Source organism: Morone saxatilis, unplaced genomic scaffold (assembly GCF_004916995.1).
Source record: "Morone saxatilis isolate NCDOM2014 unplaced genomic scaffold, NCSU_SB_2.0 Contig17, whole genome shotgun sequence".
Classification (NCBI taxonomy): Eukaryota; Metazoa; Chordata; class Actinopteri; family Moronidae; genus Morone; species Morone saxatilis.
The window spans coordinates 3,453,532-3,474,867 of NW_023339729.1; the positions used below are offsets into that span (position 1 = coordinate 3,453,532).

Below are 21,336 nucleotides of genomic sequence, written 5' to 3' on the forward strand. Positions count from 1 at the left end.
CTTTTTCATTTTTTGTACCTTGGAAATATTCTAAAAGGTCTCAAAAGTGTGAAGAATTACAATTACAAAATGCTGGTTCCAGAGGAACCCCCCCACCATTACCCCCAACACAATAATTTCTATTAGCTCTATGGAGAGTATGACTTTTACTCCTCTCTTTTTTTCCTCTCTTAATTTCACTGATAGACCTTTTTTACAGCAGCCATTTTGACATGAAATAGTAAGGTAAACACGTGTTACCAATGATACTAATTAGGGTTCTGTTACATTTAGGTCTTTTTAAGGCTCTGCTACACTAAGTGGAACAGTATCATTTGTATCACCTGTGCTTACCCTACTATTTTGTGTCAAACAATTTCAATACCCCAGACCTCATCTGTTCTATGTTCATGGAAAAAAAAAAAGAGGAAAGGTGGTTAGTTTACAAGCAGTATTGTCTAATCTTGTGATGTGATGTGATAATGTGGCTTCCTGCAACAAGTTCACACACTCTGTCATGTGTCTTCAACAAGTCAAGACATTAGAATGAGGAAATGCAGCCTCACAATGAACACCTCTCAAAGTAAACAGTCTATTTCATGTCAGGAGACAGAATTCAGCTTATACGTCCCCTTTCCCAAAGTCTCGGTTTCTGTTTACTGTTTTACTTCATTTCTTTGGGAAGGTCATGCTAATGGTTAATATTAAAAATGAACTTCAAAATGTTTGTATTCCACTGTTTCCACCGATGTATGACCTTTGACCTGATTAGATAGATTAATCCATTTCCTGGGAGCAGCATGGAAATTTTAACTTGACCTCCGACTCGAACGATCTGCGGTTCTCCTTTCCACCATGGTCCATATCCATGCTTTATACTCGGAGGTCGTGACCCCTGATGCTGTGACGAGGGGAACCGGGGGCCCGGCTGGCACGGCGAGGCTGGTGGGAGGGTTAGTCAAGATTGCCTGCAGATGTTGTTTCGGGGGGCCCTCTGCTTATTTAACAAGAGGATGTGGAACATAAATCTCCCAAGCCCTTCGCTGCACTGTATCACATGAGAGGTTACACATGAGGCCATATTGGCTCAGCTTCCTCTTCAGTGAGGCGCGCTGTAGCAGCACCCAGGGCAGAGAGTTATGGTGTTATATTGTAGCAGTACACGGCTGTCATGCACTTTTATCAACAAATACTAGATAATAAAACTTGCTTACCTCTACTATATGAGATTCTTCTCTCCTTACTGTGCTGAAGCTACATGGAGACAGAGCAACCTCCAGCTTGTGAAAGAATAAAAATGATAGTAAAGGCAGCACTGTGAATGGAGGAGCCTTGCCTGTAATTGATAAAAATGATTAGAGGATTTAGCAAAGCACTGGCAGAGTGTAGGAGCCCAGACTGACAATTATCCAATGCAACAACAAACAGGATTCATCACTTTAAATGAGAAGGAAGAGATAAGCAATCAATATAACAGATAAATAACACTAATACTGCCAACCACAAGGGTAAAATCAAACAGCAAGTGACTTCTTCTAATGGCCAGCTAATAAAAAACATTGGTGACAGAAGATCTTAAAATTAATAAATCAAGTAAACTTTACAGACATGTTAGGAATATAAACAATAAAGGAACAACTACTCTTTCAAAAGTAAAGACATCTTAGTAACACTTTATAACAAGGGTACAAATCATTCTTTAAAAGACCAGGATTTAGTGGCATCTATCAGTGACGTTTCAAATTGCATCTAACTGGACACCACTCGCATCTGTATTTGACGACCTAGGAATGAGAACGGGCTGTGAAGTGTGTAGAGGAAAGTAGAGTGGCTGCGAAACAAAAACTCACAAAAAACATGAAAGGCCCTATCAACAGCCAGTGTTTGGTTTGTCCCTTCTGGGCTACTGTAGAAATATGGTGAACTCAAAGCAACCAGTGGCGTCTGTAAATAAAAATAGCTCATTCTAAGGTATCAAGAACACAATAATTCAGGTGATTATACACTAATAAAAACATAACTATGAATATTATATTCAATTTCTGCCAACAGAGCCTTCTGAATGTTACACACTGGACCTTTAGTTGATACTTAACTTAACTAATGCATGACTCATGATGATTTAATTAAATTGCTGTTTATCATTGACAAATGATCAAGTCACTATGACTTTATGTGATACATTCACTACATTTCTATAAACTGATATCTGAAGGCAGGTAAGTGTAGCTTGCTGTACATGCTGATGCATATCAGGCTTATATGGACTCGGAAAAAATCACTTTAATGGCTTACCCCTACCTGATCTTCTAGAAGTTATTTATTTAAACGGTTAGTCAAATGCAAAAATACATATATAAATACAGTTGCATAAATAGCCAAAATGTTTTTACAGAATTATTGGTAGCAAAATGTTCTTAGAGCTGCATTTAGTGATTCTTGGCCATTTGGGAGAAGTGTAACAAGTTTAAATCACAACTTTGACATATCTTTGGGTTGTTTCAATGACGTTAGCATGTTGCCTGCAGACCTGGAGCAACATTAACATTCTTTTGAAGTCATGTCTCTGTCCACTTGATCCAATTTTCTCTCTTCTCCAAGTTCTGTTCTCCCTCAACCAACTCCAGAGGGAAATATCTGGCTGTTTAGTTGCTAAATGCTGCACTACTGTGTGCTCACCAGCTAACTTTGTCTGTCTGCTGTTTGGTGCTGGGTTGGTAGCACTTAGTGGGTTTATCAGATCTTTTTTGTGAAAACAGTTGTTTGTGCTGCTGGACACAAGGTTGTAGAGAGCAAAACAGCAAAGTTACAGGGGGTAAAACCAAGCCGAGGGGAGCTGCAGAGCTGTGTGATTCTCTGGGGATTTGTCACTATGAGCAATACCTTTTACATTCAACACATCAACATTCAGCCAAAAACACTGATTAGTGCAGCTCTAAATCTCCACAATGAAGACTAGTTCCTTTCAGAGTATCTATTTTCTCATATTTTAATATGTAAGCTGTATTTTAATGTTACATATATAATTGCAATATAATTGGTAACCACAACTGTTATATAAATTGCACAATATTTCCTTCTGAGATGTATTGTAGTATACATAAACTACATTTTCAAAACGTACAGAGCAGTTACTACAATGCAAAGTTAGTTCTTGTCCATTATTTTTACCAAACAATGTGTGTGAAAACATGAGATTGTTTGGGAGCTGTTAAAAACACCACATATTCTCCCCAATCTCATGGTTCAGAAACAGAGGCAGATCTAGAGAGGTGGTATTGAAAATGCCTTGCTAAGATGCCACCTAGTTTGTTGTCAAATGCTGTTGAATTTAACACATTCATTTAGAATCATTTTTAAAATATCCTGTTAGAAACTGAATATTAATTTAGTGATCTGTTATGGTCACATTTTGGAACGGGCTTTTCCAAGCATATTGATGTATGTGATATTTCTCCATGCCACCCTCTTGCCACAGCATGAATATTTCTCTAGACCTGCCCCTGAAGATACCCCCACCATCCTTTCTTGCTCTCCTCTCTAGTTAGATTGAGCCAGCAGATGATTAGCGTAGCTTAGCATAAAAACTGAAAGCAGGGGTAAACAGCTATATTTTGTTTTTTGTATGGATTAAACAAATAAAATTTAATGTGTTAATGAATGAGCTTTACAGGTGCTGGTAAGCAGATTCTTTAATCTTTGGACAAAACCAAGTGAGCTGTTTCTCACAGTCTTTATGTGAAGCAAAGCTAACAGTCTCCTGGCTGTAGTCTCATATTTACCTTACAGACATGAGAGCAGTATCAATCTCCTCATCTAACTCTTGGTAAGACAGCGCAGAAGTATTTCCCAAAATGTCAAATTATTTTTAATGTAAGACCTCAAAGGAATGAGTCATTTTCTGGTTATTTGATATTATTTTGGCAGTCTTATTTGTAGTTTTCAGAACTGGCCACTTATTTGGATGTCTGCTGACGAGCAGTAATTTGTCACTATGCGAAAGGAGGAACATGTAGATGTATTCATCTTATTCATGTATCTGACCTCCATCACATTGCATTTAAAATGTTCAGTCATCCAGTGACACACTACTAATGTGCTTAAGTCAAACTACTACTACTACTTTATCTACTCAATTTAATGTGACTGAGGATATTTACGGGACTAAAGAAAATATTAACTTTCCCAAACATGAGCACAGATCCCATTCTGAAATAAGTTTTTCACTCTGACCTTTTGGCATTGTGTCAAAGGTAACCATGGGCTGAGAGAGTCATAAAAAAACAAAAGCATAAAAAATTATTATTTTAGAGATTTGGGGAGACATTGAAAATAAAGCAGTTTTCTTCCACACATTCTTTTTATTTGTAAATAATAAAAATGAACTTTTTTTTAAATATAAAACATACACATCATTTGAGCCACATCTGTTATACAAACAAGAAATGTTGCAGTGAATGCTTTACTTTTTTCTAATTTTCTTTTTGTTTCAGTGGAACACAGAAGTTGTAAACAATCAGCAATTTTTTTTTCCTGTTAATACTGACAAAGAAAAAAACAAAAAGGAAAACCAGCTTCACCGGACGATGAAAAGAAAAGTCAACTCTTCTGAGAGTGGGACTGATCATGGTTCAGACATTGGGTTTGAAGCACAAAGAAGTGTTCAGATGCCAAGTTTTAGAGTACACCTGTAGTTTTCGCGGCCATGTTTGTGGCCCAAGTCCATCGCCTGGTGTTGTCCCACTGCATGGTCCCTAATGACATATTAATCGCTCCTCTTTATAAGACTTGGCCCCTTTGCAAATATCACCCAACCCAATGAAAACCCAGTGAATGGCTGTTGAGTATTTACAGTGTATGACTCTCTGTGCATCTGCATTTATTCTTTATATAACTTAACAGTTCATGTGTTATCTGAAATCATTATGTTGAAACATAATTCATATTTCCATATAAGTGAATCTGATTTGTACATATTTATTCATACATCATCTCAGCCCCTTGGAGGTATACTATGATGTGGATTAACAGTAAGAGGGCTGTGAGGTCTGCTCAGTACTACTGTACAGTACAGTACATCTTCCAGAGGGTCGAGAAAAGACATCAACGTAATCTTGGGATTTAGTTTGAGAGACATTCAGCACCGGACTGAGGGACGTGGAATAGACTGCAGTTGAGTTCAAATGTCTTTGCGTAATGGGAATGGCTTCGGTTTCTTGGTTTGATCTCTTTAATATTCAAGTACGAGCAAACTGTACAACTGCATGCAACATACAAGCGGCCCTACAGTATGTGGAACTAACACGTATCTAGTTCAGTATCTTTTTTTCTGTATCTGTTTCGTTTTACAAAAAAATGTGCATGCAGCTTGGAACAGGTTCCAAAGTCATGCTGGCCCCGCCTTCTTCCTGGTGGGAGGAGTCTGCGGGCCGAACAGAGGATGAGCATTGGTGTTGGTGTCCCGACATATCAGTCTGATTGGTTACTTTCACATTCACAGAGTTGCACAAGGGAAACTGTGAGCGATTCTTCTTTTCTGTTTGTTTGTCTGTTTCCTAATACCTAGACAAAGACATGAACGGAACCAGTGACGGGATTGTTTCTTTTTTTCTCCTTTTTTTAACTACATGTTTTCTTCAAAAAGTTAAACTTTTTGTTGTAAAAAAATCAAGCTCTTGTGCTTGTGTTTAAATTTCAAAAGAATGTAAACTAAGGGTTGGATAGAAACCTGAAACGTGCTGGGGCGAGGGAATGCACTCCCGAAAAATGTGAAAAATTAGACCTAGGTCCTATCTTGCTCTTGCTCTTTACTTTTTTAAAACTTTTTTACAGTGATGTTGTACCCTTGTGATATTTCAAAGTGACATAAATTTCATTTATTGGTCAACCTCCTGGGAGGCCTAATATACATCTATACAAAGACGACTGGCCTGGACATTTGCCAGTGGTGGAACAAGGAAAACAACGCTGCACGCTAATCTCACTGTCAAGTGTAAAAATCGAAGCTGTGGCATCATCACCAGCCCCCGGCCCTCCCACCCTGCATAACACTTGCAGACATTTATTAGTTTTTATATCCTTTTTTTATCTCTTGTGTTTTGTTTTTTTTCTCTCCATGCACACACCAGACTGACAACATTATCATGAGCATTTTACGCACTGTAAAAACATTTTGTGCCAGTAGTAACAAAGGGAAAGAAATGAACAACAAAGCAAACACGCTAAAACAGTGTGGCTTCAGAGCAGCCATGGTAAACATATTGAAAAGAGGATTTTTTCGACAGAGAGAGGGACCAGTGATGCGGCTCCAAGTTCTAGGCACCAGAAGAAGGCCCTGTGCTTCCAGACTGAATACCCACGCGGGGGCACCCTGCCTGGGGGGGTGGGGTGGGGCTGGGCAGGAGTGCCGGCAGTCTGTTGGGGTTCTGGAGGAGGCCACTGCAGAGAGGACTGCGCCACCTGCAGGTGTGGAGGGTGATTACCTCTGTCTCAAGTCCATACATTCCGATGCTTACGTACATTTCTTTGCTATTATTGATTCAGTTAAAAACCACCCTGCTTCATATGATTCTCTGACACCTTATCGCCTCCCGTCTCGAGAGCTACTGCTTGTTGTCTGTTGGCAGCCCTGCTTCTTCAGCATACACAGAGAAAAACGATGAGATTTTTCTTTGAATGGATATGAAACACTGAAATGTGGCGCTCCCTACAACAGACAAAATTAACCGCGACAGAAGTGATTGTCAGATCTCAACAAAGCTTTCTCGTTGTGACTGTTTCTGATTGTTGTTGTTCTACGTTTCCGCCATCTTTTTTTCGTTTGTTTGTTTCTCTCTACAGTACGTTTCATGAGTCTGTTTCTCGTCGAGCGGCGTAGAGCGGTTGGTCCACTAGGATCGGACCCCGGGAGGTCCGGAGGAACTGTCAAGTGACGACTGGGAAGCCCGCCGAGTCAGGGAGGCAAGCGTCGGATCCACCAAGGAGGACGGTGGGAACAGCTTGTACCAGCCAATGACTGTGCTTGATAAGTCCAGTTCCTCCAATAGGATTTGTGCAACCCCCATGAAGCTTTTATGGTCCATGCGGCCGTAGTCCCCCCATACAATCACCTGAAGGGAAATCGTTTTCTGTCAAATTACATAGCAGTCTAGCTCCTCGTGTTAAAACATTTTTTTTTATCAGAATAGATTTGGAAAAAAAGCATTTAACTTTGCGATGAAGAGAAATATATCTTCAGCTCACCTGTAAGACTTTACCCTGTGGGCTTTCCTCGAATAGCAGTGCTTGCTGGTACAGTGGGTCAAGTGTTTTCCGTGCAATCTTGGTTTTCTTTTTGGCTACGTACGCTCCATTATTCAGCAGATAGACCTTGACATATGGAGCTGAAGGCAGAAACAAAACAATAAAAAAACCATTAGTGAGGAACACAGCGACTCGTCAATATAACCTAGATCAGATCTCACAGCTGGTTCTATCTTTATAGGAAGCTTCAGCTGGGTGTATCTACTGGATTTCTCTGCATGCAGAGTGTATTTCATATCCTAATGTGAGGAGTGTATGAGTGATGTCTTGAGCGGGAGGGAGGGAGGAAGTAGTCAGGTTCTCACCAGGGAGGGATTTGGATCCTGGCTTTTGTACGAGTCCCCGAGCTCTGATGACCTCCACCTCCAGCTGACCCTTTTTCTCCATCATACCAATCTGGATGTCACCTGGGAAACGCGGAAAAGTGAAAAGATGACACACCAGGAAGAGATCAATGACGGAGAGTCCTACAGAGCTAGAGCAAGATGAACATGCAGTCAGAAAAAATAAAGCACAAGGGTTTGTAGCAATGACTGTACACTCATAAAATATATGACATGAGACCTTTTATTAGCACTAATGAGCATGACATGTTATGCTCAGCAATTCATCAGGTACAAAGGGTTAATTATGTGAAAACAACTGATAAGTGAATACTGTATATTTAATATCTTATCATCTGTTTTATATTATACTATATTATCTCTTATATTCTGCATTATATCGTACTACACTATATGTAAGGGATAATGCCCGTGTCCATTATTGGGAATTAGTGCCTCCTCGAAGTCCATTATTTCCTGATAATGGACACCTCAAAGGGTATTATCCTGCTTATACCATGGTCACTTGCCAATTTACTATGTTATAATTAGTGCTGTCAGTTAAACGCGTTATTAACAGGGTTAACGCAAACCCATTTTAACGGTGTAAATTTTTTTATCGTGCGATTAACGCAATAAGTGTTGTGTACGTGGCCTAGCACACTTTGTAGTTTTTTCTCACATGCTGGTGCAATAAAACACTGACTCACTACGTTGAAAAAACTCAACACCACACCGGATTCTAGGCTAGACCGGAAAAGAATCAACAGGCACTGTCGCTTCCACATGGTTACAGAGTTTCGTAGACGTTACGACTATGTGTGAGGTTAGATACGCGAACACGCGGAGACGCCGAAATGCACTGCAATATATATTCTGAATGGAAAGTGTTTTTACATTTTAAAAAAGTTACCAACTGGTTCCTTTGGCAAGACCAAAGGGTTTTGTGTGTTTTGTCGTTGATAGAACTGAGCTGAATCATCGCAACGTCCCAAAACTCCCACTACCACCTTGGCATGGCCAAGCACACAGCTGATGCAAATTCTCCGCCCCCTCGTCAAAGCCAGGGCCAATTTTGTATTCGGCCCTGTTTTGGCTCCTTAGAAAGGGGCTGTTTGTGGCTGACGCAAGTATTTTCACCCTTTTAGTTTAATGGACAGTATTAATTGGTGGGGTGGAGAGATTATTTGCTCCAAGGTTGAGAATGTTAGGTGGTGACATTAAAATTGAAGACTACAGATAATACTATACAGTTATTTTCAATAAATACATTTGCCAAGCAGGCCACGATTTCCACTTTTCATTGTTGAAAGGAGCTTAATGGCGAAAAAATAATGGGACAAAAAGAAATCAAGGGACATTTAGAATAGATAAAAATGTGCGATTAATTGCGAGTTAACTATGACATTAATGCGATTAATCGCGATTAAATATTTTAATCGTTTGACAGCACTAGTTATAATATATTATGTTATACTATATTATGATAGTCAGTATCTTACCTATGGCAGGGGTAGCCAGCGTTTGCCTTCCCACTAACTGAGCTGGTCCCAGGCCATCCAGGAAGTCACTGAACTGACTGCTGGCACCCAGATTCACTCCAGAGAACTTCAGACTAACAAAGAAAAACACACAAGCATGAATTAATTATGACAAACATCACCCACCAAAATTAACGTAAAGACAGAAGAGATTCTTTAAAGGATAATAGCAGTTGTTGTCTCGCCGCCTTCAGGAGAGTCCATTTGCTGCCAGTCATTATTTACAGCACGAAAAACATAGCCAGAATTGCCCAAGCGAAATAATCCATCACAGAAAACACAGGCCTTAATTTGATTCAGTCAGAGTTTGTGTTTTATCATCACCTCGCTGAGCTGAGTTTTTTACAGTGTGGTCATTATATTACACTCATCATTTGCCATTTCCCTTGAAGAGAGGAAGAAAATTATAAATGAGGAAGATGTAGAGAGTGTGCAGATGGTTGGTAGAAAGTGATGAGAACTGAAAGTGTGTGGTTTACTGACTTTCCCTCAGAGTTGTAGCTGTTCATGCTGCCATTGTTGGACTCTCTGCTGGGCTGTCGGCTCATGTTCCTGGTCAGCTCTACTGCCATGCCGGTCTCTGTGCTCCGTTGGATGGGTGCCCCCTTCTCCTTCTTACTCTTCCCCTCTGGATGAAGGAAGAGGAGAGACAGGAAACATCATAATATTGCAGTCAGAGATGCTCTTCATTCAGTCAGATTTTTCATTCAAAGAGAAAACATGTTTATTGTCCACTGAGTAGAGGTGAAGCTCAACAGAAGCTCTTCCTTACTGACTTCTTAAAGGAACAGTTCAACATTTTGGGAATTATGCTTATTTGCTGTCTTGCCAACAGTTTGATTTATTTTGATTGATTTATTTGCACAATAAAAACACAACATCAGAACCACAAACAAGAGAAAGAAGCAGGTGAGATTAAAAACCCCTAGAGGCTTGTAAAAGGAATCTTACCTCAATAAGCATTATAAGCAGAAAGGCAAACATAAAGTAAAGTTGGATAAGAAGAAGAATACCACCCGCAAGTCTGTATGCTCTTATACTATGGAACTGAAAATTCAATATTATGAGAAAATGAAACACACCATCCACAACTCTTTCTCCTTTGCTGTTGTAGCCAAATTGATTTAAAGGAGGCAGGTAGGTCTTCCAGCTCTGGGCTGAGCATTTTTTTGCTTGCCAAAGTGTGACTGACTCGCACAGCAATCAGCTTGTCGTGCTAACCTCAGCACATGTTGCTAATGGTGTATTAAAAGTTCGTCACAAACACACAAACCTTTAAAGCCCTAGAAGTCAGGCTAGATGTTTCCACCTTTTTCCAGTCTTTGTGCTAAGCTAAGTTAACCGGCTGCTGGCAGCAGCTTCATATTCACCGTACTGACATGAGAGTGGTGCCAATCTAATCTCTGCAAGAATGGAAATGAGCGTATTTCCAAAAATTTTGAACTTTTCCTTCAAACCGATGCCCTACAAAGTGTTTTACTTAATGCAGAACAGAAAATCACAAAGGATTAAGAGAACGGTTTCCTTTAACCTTTGTTGTGGTTAGGGAATAAGATACTCTGACTCCTAGTCACTAGTATAGGTCAAGCTGACAAGCAGTATTTATAATATAAGTATTTTAATTTAAAGTATTTTGAGCATATTTGAAAATTGGGAGGGTGTGTGTACCCCCAAATATTCAAACATTGACACTGTTGATCTACATTTCCCATGGTGCAACTAAAAAGCATCTTTTGTTATATCTTTTGTCTCTCAGGCTTTTGGTTATGGATTCATAGCCTCCAATTCCAAGCTGAAATAACCCCAATCACATCATCAGGGTTATTTTTTCAGACTTTGTAAAGCTCCTCTAGAGCCACAGAAGATATTATACAACTGTTTCCACAGGCTGAGCAGAAACTTATCTACTGAACTTTATCTGAACTTAACATTTTCACAAAATGTTTCTTTTAGATCAAGAGAAATCACAATGTATCAGGATTAAGAAAAGACTCCCTTTAACCGACATTGTGGTTAGGAAACAATAGGACATTACAGATGAATGGACTAACTTCCGGAGCACATTTATCAATGGGGTAAAGCCTTTTTCATAAGAAACAATTCACCAGTGGAAAGAAAAAGTAGAAAATCTCAAGATCCAGATCATATCCAGTTAAGGGCTCTGTGATGTGTCCGTCTGAAGCACGGCCAGAGTCCAACCCATGCCCTACTGAATCTGGTAATCAGTAGTAAACAGGAAATTGTTGGGCAGAAAAACAAACCAAACAACACTGTGTGGCATCTTGGACTGAGGTGCGTCCACCTTCTGACTCATAATATTGGCACGGTGCAAAGAGAAATATGTAACTGCATTTCTGAGCCTATTATCATCCCTTGCTGCTGAGCATTAGATATATTCTTACATCTAGCAGGTGGGGTGGTCAACAGCATTTACCCAGCCTGAGCAATATATAACCTACCATATAATGTTAAGTAATTATTATCTTGCAATCATGCTAAAATCCTACAATGTAAAAACTAAAAGTCTTACCTGCCTTTATTCTCACCCATCATGAACAGGAAAGATTTTTCAAATTAAGGTTGATCTCTGCGCTAACTCTACCTTCTCTCTCTCCTCTCCACATCAGGGAGAGGGGGCGAGAGACCCCCTTAGGCCCAGTGTTCTCTAATAGCCTTTTATGTCCACTACAAAGAGGGGGAGTACAGAGTTTGGCTTTCATCATGAGTCTTACCCCACCCCTGTGTTAAAAGTGCATGCTGGACCAGACTGTGTTGTGTGACTGGGAGCAGAGCTACAAGCGGCTCTCAGCTGCCCACGATGTTCTGAAACTCTCCGAAATATATTTGTTTGTCTTTGTAAAGAGCACTGGGGCAGCAGAGGTTTGTCTTTCATGGAACAATGAAAGACAAACACTTGCAATTTGTGGTTCTTCTGTACAGTCTGTTCCTCAGGACAAATCTTTGTCTCTATGTGAAACAGTCTCATCAGTCTGTGAAATAAGTACAGAGACACAGATTACATGTTGTGCGCTATTCTGAAAACTAAAGGCATGTAAAGCTCCGTGGAGGCTCTGTGTTATAGTGAGAGTTTGCAACATGCCTATCAAACTATCAACCTGAATCAACCTCACCATTGTCCAGTTACTGTGTTATGAGTTTTTGCTCCAACACCTTTAAATATGGATGTACAATGTCTGCTTTAGTTGCCACACTGAAAATGCCCAAATGTATTATTCTCCATGTGTGACATTTCCATAAAGTTGGGGGACTCACAAGAGACGTATTAAAAAACAGACAGCCGAACAAAAAGGCTGAAATAACCATATTTTTAGTCCCTGTTATGGGTCTTAAGCACTAAAAACACAGGTTTAGGTAGGTGACAAAGCACTATTTAAATGTGTCTATGATTAGGTTTGGTGAAGGTTAGGGCATTTTACAAAATATAACTCTATAAGACTACACTGAGAGCTGAAGCTGGGTCAACAAAGGTGTAAATCAACACCCATCACTCCACACCTACACACCTTTACTTTCTATAGTGTCAAATGACAGTATTGTTGTGTCTCTCCTCCGCTCCACCCAAAACAACTCAACTGTCCCAACAGCAACTCTAGAATTGATGAGGTCTACTCCATCGCTAAGCAGGTGGTTTGTTTCTATCTACCTGTGATATCAGTGTTAATAACTCTTAATAAGTGAAGAAGGGGCCTTATAGACATGTCTTTGGTTGAATCTGGCTCACGGGTAGTATTCTGAAACCCCTGCTGTAAATGGATGTAGCATGTGTGACATGACCCTATTATTTTTAAAATTGTCACTGAGACTAATGCAGCCCCTGCAGCTCTGACACCAGCACAGTATCAGGGACATTTGCTTTACAATCCAATAGATGAAATAATATTTAGTATCCATCATATTTTTGGGAGGCAATTCTCATCACACATCGCCAGTGGGATATAGACTACAGTCTCTGCTGAACATTTTAGGGTTGCCATGGCAACTCACCGGGGCCACTGATCTGTGAAGTGCTGCGGCTGCGACGATTGCCAACGATGGCTACCACCCGCGCACTGAGGCTGGAGCGCCTCTTCTTGCTGCCGCCGCCCACCGTGCCCAGCGCTGTGTCTGATTGGCTGCCGTCTGTGCGCTCCTGGGTGTAGATCTCTCCGCTCACACTGGAGCTCTTCAGCATGCTGCGGCCCACTGATCGTAACTGCCGACTGGGGAGAGAAATCACCGTATGACACAGGTGTGATGGAGCGGGGATGTTACTAAGGTCTCTGTAACTCCCTCTATACTGTACCTTTATTTTAGAAGAACACAGACACAGCATGGAGAACAAGAAGTGGTGGATAATGACATTTCAAACTGACTGTGGTGGAGGAGTGATGTTTAATCAAACAGCATGTGACTCAAATAACAGATGAGTAAACATCTGGGATCCCAAATAAAGGAAATGATGATGACAGACAAGTGACACATACTCATATCTAAAATTGAAACTTAGTGTTTGATGTTAAGATCTCAAGAATTTGGTTAAAATGGGATCAAATAAGAGAAAATAAAATTATAGCAGTCCAAAGCTGACATTCACATCATGCATTAAAGTTCATTCTTCTCAAACCAGCCACTACACGTGGGCAGAAGATGCCCAGCACTCGATGCTGCCTCCTAGGGGTTCGGAGGAGCCGTCGCATGTCCATCCCCTCAGAGGGGGTCAAAGTGCTGCTCGAGAGCCCAGCTACGCTTCCTCTATCGCCCACAGCCTCCACTCCCGATGGGCCACGGACAGCCACAGTCCAGTGGCCCAGGGGAGCCAGGGAACGACTGGGGAGGGGGAGGGTGGTTTGAGGCCTCTCCACCGCTCCCTGTAGGGGGATTAGGGAAGGGCGTGCAGCAGAAGGAGTGGATGGGAGGGGAGGACCCAGGTCTGGAGAATGGAGGGGGTCCTGGCAGTCACAGCACAGGATGCATGCAAGTAGGGATCTGAGACATGCAGAGAGGATCGCACAAACATCCACAGTCACAGCACAGAAAACAAGGGCCACATTTAACAAAAAGGACACATAATGTTGCGCGAAATGCTAATTTATATGCATTTATGTACAGTGTGTGATATATTTGTAACATATACAAAATATTAGTTATTTTTGGCTGAAAATCTTGTTATTTGTGTGGGTTGCTGTAACTACTACTGCCATTGAAAATATGTATAAATATCAGCAGGATATGGTTTTATTCTGAAAGGTGAAATACAGCATTTTCATCCAACAACAAGTGATACTGATATGCGAACAAATGCAATGACGGGCAAGAAATCTGAGGATTAAGTGGAGGAGCAAACATAATCAGCATCCAATTAATTATTTGAAATTGATGAGGAGCAGTTTATCAAACATATAGGAATATCGAGAAAGGGGAAACAGCTGAGGGTTCAATGTGTCAATGCAACCTCAGGAAACCTCTGTCTCCTTTCCTCTGTATGTACTCAGTCACTTCCACAACCTATCATCACACTGGCCTGCAGCAGATGTGAGAGTATCCACTGAATACAGAGACCACTCTGAGTGAAAACTGACCTGAGGCCAGCCGTCCTTGTTCATCACTAGATTACTAATTCATGGCGCCCCCGTCTCTCTAAAAACTGACCACTTAGCTGAGTTATAGGTAAGCTACATTACAGGTTTTCTAAAATAGACTACTGACCAGTTTTTATGAATGGTCGCTGACTCCATAGTCTGCTTTTTTGAATCCAGACTTGTGTTTTTACTGCTTGTCTGATCACAGCCCTAGAACACAGACACATGCTCGCCTCTGCCTAAGAACTGATATAAGCCTCTGCACAGCCAGAGGAGCGCTGTTTATTTAGTATGGACTTTATTTTACCAATATATCTATAACACCTCTTTTGTAAAGATTGTGAAGGATAGAGATTACCTCACATGCTTTTCTTTAGTTGATCACTTTCTGATTCTGTTTATATATATATCTGTACAGCTTTTTGTCTTTTATATTTGGTCTCTCTCTGTAATCTTCAGCCCAAGTGTACACTATCTGACCAGAAGTATGTGGACACACCTATCCGTGTACTTTTGGTCTGGGCTGTTTTTTATGGTTTGGGCCAGACCTTTAGTTCCAATTAAAGGGAAATCTTAAGGCTACAACAAAAAACAAAAATGTTTAAACAACTGTCTGCTTCCAACTTTGTGGTTGGAGAAGGCCACTTCCTGTTTCAGCATGATAATGTCCCTGTGTACAAAGCCAGTTTGCTGTGGCAGAACCTGACTGGCCTGCACAGAGTCCTGACCTCAACCCCATCCAACACCTTTAAGAATCAAGTGGAACCAGCCTGGTCCCAACGCCCAACCTCAGTGGCTGACCTCGATAATGCTCTTTTGGCTGAATGGGAGCCATTCCCTGCAGCCAGGTATCAACATCAACATTGCACATGGGTATAAAAATTTATAAGATTTATGATATGTTTGCGTGTCCATATACTTTTGGCCATATGTTCATTATAGTGCTTGTTTTTTAAGACTGGGAAATGCTCAATAAATAAGAAAATCAATTTTCTCTCTCTCACCCCCGACTCTAGAAAGTGTGTCAAAGGCCGTGGGGCTGTGCTTTTATAACGCTCTGTTTGGATTGATCTGTGGTAAGGCCATAAAGAACGGGGCCCTCTCTCCTCCTCCCAGACCTCAATACATTAGCCAGCTAATAGGCTGCACTACATCACCACCTGGCCCACTGAGGACCACTGGGATAGGGTCATTTGTCCATGTCAGCACACTGCAACTGGTCAGCCAGGGATTTGTGTGTGTGCGTTTGTGTGGGAGTGTGTGGTCACATGACGACAACGAAAATGATCTATTTATTTCAGCTCAGTTGGACTGGAGAACTTTTTAGTTTAGGTGTTATTTAATTTTGAATTATATAGTTTTATCTTTTTCTTAGCAACATTTTGGAGGTGTGTCCTTTTACATTTCACATTTGTTTATATATTCCTTGACAAATGTAAAGGTGGGATGTCTTCAGGTTTGCAAAATGAAATTGTCATTTTATGCTGCATTAACAAAAAGATTAAGCTGAACATTATTTATGCACATAGTAATGAGTAATACAAAAATAAGAGTATTGTTACTCAGTTATAATTTAATTTCAGCTCGTTAAAGATCCTATCCAGACATGTATTAACACATCTACGAATAATCTGCTTGTAAGAATAATGTGTTTCTGATATGAAAAAAAGGCTACTTTTCCAAATTTAAATCTTAGTCATCTACTCCTTCAACCTCATTAAAAATTCCACAATTTATAAATATGCAAATTTTGTTTTCCTGCTGGACACAAGATGTCTCTTCCTTCACTGTAAAGTCCATTCTCAATGGATGTGCACTGGTGGATCACACTGTACACATTGGATACTGGACTAGGGTTTGGGAAAAAGCACTGACTGAGACACTGGGTTCAAAATGTACTGTACATTCCATTTAACCAAAAATCCCCAGGCGACAAAGCTAACTGCCTCAAAAATAAGCAAGGATGACATCCTTCAGCTGGAAGATTAACCCTGTTTTAGTGAGTATCCATCCCTCATGCTGTATCACTACAAGTTGGAGCTGACCTCCCTTTGGAAGTTGCAAGCAAAAAGAAAAGAACTTCCCTACAGAGATCAATAATTGTCTATAATTGCAACCATTAAAAAGTTTCCCTAGTGCACTGTTGTCTTAAATGAATGGGGATTCAGGGACTCTATCTTGGGGATCCAGACCTGGTTGTACGGCACGAAGATGGATCGTCTGCCATCATCAGTGAATTCACCATTTGGGATCTATTGATCTTTACCTGGACTCCCTTGTGTCTCCAGTTACAGTGTGTCTCCTGCGCTTCAACTCCTCAGAGAAGCGTCTCTTTCCCGCCGACCTCCTCCTATCCTCCTCTCCATTCACTCCCCACGAGATCCTCCTGTCCTTCTTCTCCTCCTCTAACGACTTGGATCTGAGATCATTTTGTTTGGATATCCACCGTTCATTGTGTGTACCGGTATGTTTGTTTGTGTGTGCGCGAGGATAGATGAGATAGAGCATGCAGAAGGACAGAAACATGCAGCAGTTGGCATGCAGAAATAAAACAGAAAAGGCACACAGTGATTAGCATGCATGCAACACAAAATCTAACACTGAGGCTTATTTCAGAAAGAGTGAACTGACTGAAATCCACAACAGCCAAGATATAAACATATGACCAATGGCCAGGGAGGACTGACCTGAGTCGTCCCCCGGGTCTTTCTGATTGGATAGACATGTAGCTGGTGCTACTGAGGCGGGAGGCACTGCTGGCACGGGAGAGGGCCGACACATCGCTCATATCGCTGTCGGACGATCTTGCCGACATGTTGTCACTGCTACGCCTCTGTTCTGCATACATCTGCAGACAGAGATGAAGATAGTTGGAAAATAGACATATATGTATAATTTAGGAGGTGGATGAAGGGATCTGAAGAATGACTGGAAAACACGGATGCTGACCTCCCGTTTGGTCTTGAGGTCCGTCTCAGGGTCGTGGGAGGATGAAGACCGGCAGGAATGTACTTTCACCTGCAGCTGTCGGGCTCGCTCCTCTACTGCGAGGGCTGAGACATAAGAGATGAAGAAAAAGTAAGATATAAAGAATATGGACAAAGAAAGAACAAATACCAGGAAAACCAGGAAAAAGAAACCAGAAACATTGGCATGTTCTCAGTAAGGGATTACAGGGAGTAGTCTGGGGATGCAGGATCTGGTTTTTGACACTAGATGGCACATGATGTGCACTGATAGCAAATCAAGTGCCCTCCTGATGGATTCTAGAGGGGTCGGACAGAAACCTCACAACCTGGGAAAAATTATTTGCCAAATTGTAAAGAAAAATCATATAGGGATGTTAAACTGACAACTACGCCTGCAATTGGTTGTACATTATGATTCTCTGTACATTAAACCCCACCCATCTGGCAGCAAAGTAAGCTAAAACAAACAATATATAATATTTTAAAATGTTGTTTGACCCAGGACTGCTGAGAAAGGTTTGGGGATAGAGTGATCTGTATGTTTATGAGGCAGTAAAGAATCATCTAATAGTAGATACACTGAATTGATACACTCTTCTAGATCACTTCAATTGTTAGTTTGCGCTTTTTTTTTTAAAGTCTCAGCTCTCTACCAGGAAAACTAAATGTAACGTTTCTGTGACACAGCGATATAATTACTATTTGTCAATGTGACCCATCACCCAAGACTTGCCTCCCCCAACTTCTGAAACCAAACCCACATCCTGGCCTTCAACATACCTTGCTCAATGCTGCTGCTTTTTGCAGGGAGCTGAGGCAGCTGCCTGCCCCTGCGACCTGATGAGGGAGTCCCCGTTGGAGAGGGGCTGCCATGAGGGTGGGCTCTGAGAGATAAAGACACAATTTTACGGTATTCATCACTAATTAAAGTGAAGCCCAATACTGAAACACGTTAGGAGGGGAATGGATCAGAGGAGACGTAAAGGAAGTGGCACTGAGTGTGTATACAGACAGTATGCGCAGTATCTCAGTATTTCTATATATCCCAGACATTGTATTATGTTGAGATGGTACATTTATACAGTAAACTTTACTATCCACAGCTTCTTACCTGATGGTAGCCCAATTTACACAAAGTACATAAACCACTATTGAACAGTATAAGATATTTAGATGCCTGTGCCAGCTAACATGGATATCTAAACTCTTGGGATTGAGCTATAACGTTATTATGACTTCTTGTGACATAACATTTACATGTGGCACACGTGCATACAGTATTACTACACTCAGTGAAACAGAGAGGAAGTCAGCACACAGGGGAGTAGAGGCATAGTGCTGGTAGTAGCATGCACCTGTCTAGCCGTGGCGAGTTTGGGCAGGACCCAGCCAGGGTTGTCTGGCCAAAGGGCCTCAACGGGCCCCCTCTCCCCCTACTGCCCCTCAGGATAGAGGTGGGCTGGATACGACTGCCATCAGCAAATAAAAAGAAATGAAAATACAAAGCCTTATAAATGCAGAAAAATTAAATCAAATCAAAACAAAAAAAAACATATGTAACTCATGGCGGGGCTCTGTGTGAAATGCTGGTCCATAATGAAAATAGTGCGTAAGCAGTGTACACCGGGCGCTAAATAATCATTACTCAAATACGGCTGGTGCAATCTAGATCAATATACAAGGAAATATTTTCTTAATTTTCTGCACTGGCTGCATTGGCTAAGCTGTGATAAATACAGTAGTTATATTTTCTGAAGTAAAATAGTACTATGCTATGGTATACTGTAGGTCAGGAGTTTTTCAAAGTGGGAGGCAGGCATCCCCAGGGGGTCTCCGAACAGTTTCAACGGAGGCTCAGCGAATGGAAGTGAACAAATATTACATTAGTTACCTAAAGGAGATCACATAGAATAGCCTAAGTGTGTGATGATGATGAAAAAGCGGTCTAGCTGTCTCTAGTGATCATGCTAAGCTAACCTGCAAGCTGCAGCTTTATATTTAGAGTTTTTGAAGTGAATGTAGTTTATTTCCAATCATATAAACCAGACATCACAACATTTAAGCACCTAGAAACCCACACAGTGTCAGCAAACTTCCAATAATATGGAAAAAAACTCCAAAAAAACTTAAGAGTAAAAATCAAATCAGCTAATGTGTTTCTGCATGGTGTGACGAGGGTTAGGGTTTTTTGGATTGTCAGCTAGCATTCAAGGCTACGTACTGCGTGAGCTGCGACTTAAAAGAAAAATCAACATTGCAGCTTTGACAACCAGTCACAGACGGTATCTTCCCTCTCGAGGAGAAGAGAAGAAATAACAGTAATGAGAGGAGAATAAATAAGGGAAGTGAGTGAATGAATGAATGAATGAATGACTGAATGAATGATCTTACCTGTCCCCCTCCAGGCTTTTTTTGCTGCCCCTTTGACAGTTTGGACTTGATGAATTGCTACACTGCCTGTTTTCAGCAAACACCAACCACAGAGAAAGAGCGTGCGAGAGAGAGAGAGAGAGAGAGAGAGAGAGGGAGAGAGGAAGAAAAACAAACACGATATGGAGAATGATGACCCACAGAATGGCAAACCTGAATACTGACTGATGTGTTGGATATACTGTAAAAGGCTCAAAACTGAGACTTTGGTTTTTGTGATTTGTAAAAGCAACATAGCTGAGAATTGCACATCCCGTGAACTTTTTTTCCCCACCAGCAACATTGTTACAGAAGAGAAAGCGCTTTCAAGCCAGAGAAGTGAGGAGATTCAAACAAGCGCTCAGCAGAAAGAGCAGGTGCAGCAGAATAAAAGAGGGATTACACAGTCTTAGACGACAAATATTTACAGGGAAAGGGAAAGTAACAGTGCTGATCACAAGATCTGTGCAACGCTATCATCTACAGCTCTACAGGAGAGGCTTTGAAGGTACAAGCAGGGCAAGCAGAGCCGTAGCGTGGTGTTTTAAGAGGTGAGGATAGCAGGAGGGGGCAGGCCCGGTATACCTGTCTTCCTCAGGGGCCACGTGTTCTACTAAGATCCTGGGGCTTGGGGGAGTCTTGCGGGGCAAAGAGTTGGAGCACCTAGAGGGGCGGAAGGGTGGGAGCAAGAGCATCCCAAGGCAGGAACACCGGGAGAGTTTGTTAGTGAGTAAAGGGACAGTCAAGGCCTTGAAAGTGTAAATGTTTTTTTTAAATATTACATCAGTCAAAAGATTCCCCCTGCCTCGACTTATGGTACATTTCAAATCATGTTGTAAATCTGAGAATTACCAGTACTTACTGTACAAACAAGCTAACAAAGTGTTAACTTAACCCAGATAATGATGTTTATTTGTTCTTTTTAAGGAATAGTTTGACATTTTGGGAAACCTATTTAAAGAAGCAGTGTGTAGGATTTAGTGGCATCTAGTGGTGTAGTTGCTGACTGCAACGCCCTCACTTCACCCTCCCCTTCCAAACATGTAGAGGGCCCTATCTATGAAACATGGCGGTTCAACGTGGTGTATTCTGTAGAAGAGGACCTGCACCGTCTGGAGATGAAAACGGCTTATTCTAAGGTAACAAAAACACAACGATTCCTATATTCAGGTGATTATACACTAATGAAAACATAGCTATGAATATTATATTCCATTTTTGACAATAGAGTCTC

At 41.1% G+C, this 21,336-nt stretch overlaps 1 protein-coding gene across 1 annotated transcript in view; it reads right to left on the bottom strand.

Moving 5' to 3' along the window:
- Nucleotides 1–6,794: 6,794 nt before the first annotated feature.
- The window catches only part of rims1b (regulating synaptic membrane exocytosis 1b), a 70,531-nt gene continuing 55,989 nt past the window's right edge, over nucleotides 6,795–21,336 (bottom strand). Inside the window, exons 21-29 of the mRNA XM_035660672.1 lie at nucleotides 18,474–18,577; nucleotides 17,674–17,777; nucleotides 17,412–17,572; nucleotides 13,151–13,365; nucleotides 9,629–9,773; nucleotides 9,107–9,219; nucleotides 7,587–7,688; nucleotides 7,222–7,361; nucleotides 6,795–7,088 (exon numbers count right to left, since the gene is read on the bottom strand). Of these exons, the coding sequence (XP_035516565.1) occupies nucleotides 6,870–7,088; nucleotides 7,222–7,361; nucleotides 7,587–7,688; nucleotides 9,107–9,219; nucleotides 9,629–9,773; nucleotides 13,151–13,365; nucleotides 17,412–17,572; nucleotides 17,674–17,777; nucleotides 18,474–18,577 (1,303 nt within the window). The 3' untranslated portion in view covers nucleotides 6,795–6,869. The remainder of the gene's footprint in view (nucleotides 7,089–7,221; nucleotides 7,362–7,586; nucleotides 7,689–9,106; nucleotides 9,220–9,628; nucleotides 9,774–13,150; nucleotides 13,366–17,411; nucleotides 17,573–17,673; nucleotides 17,778–18,473; nucleotides 18,578–21,336) is intronic.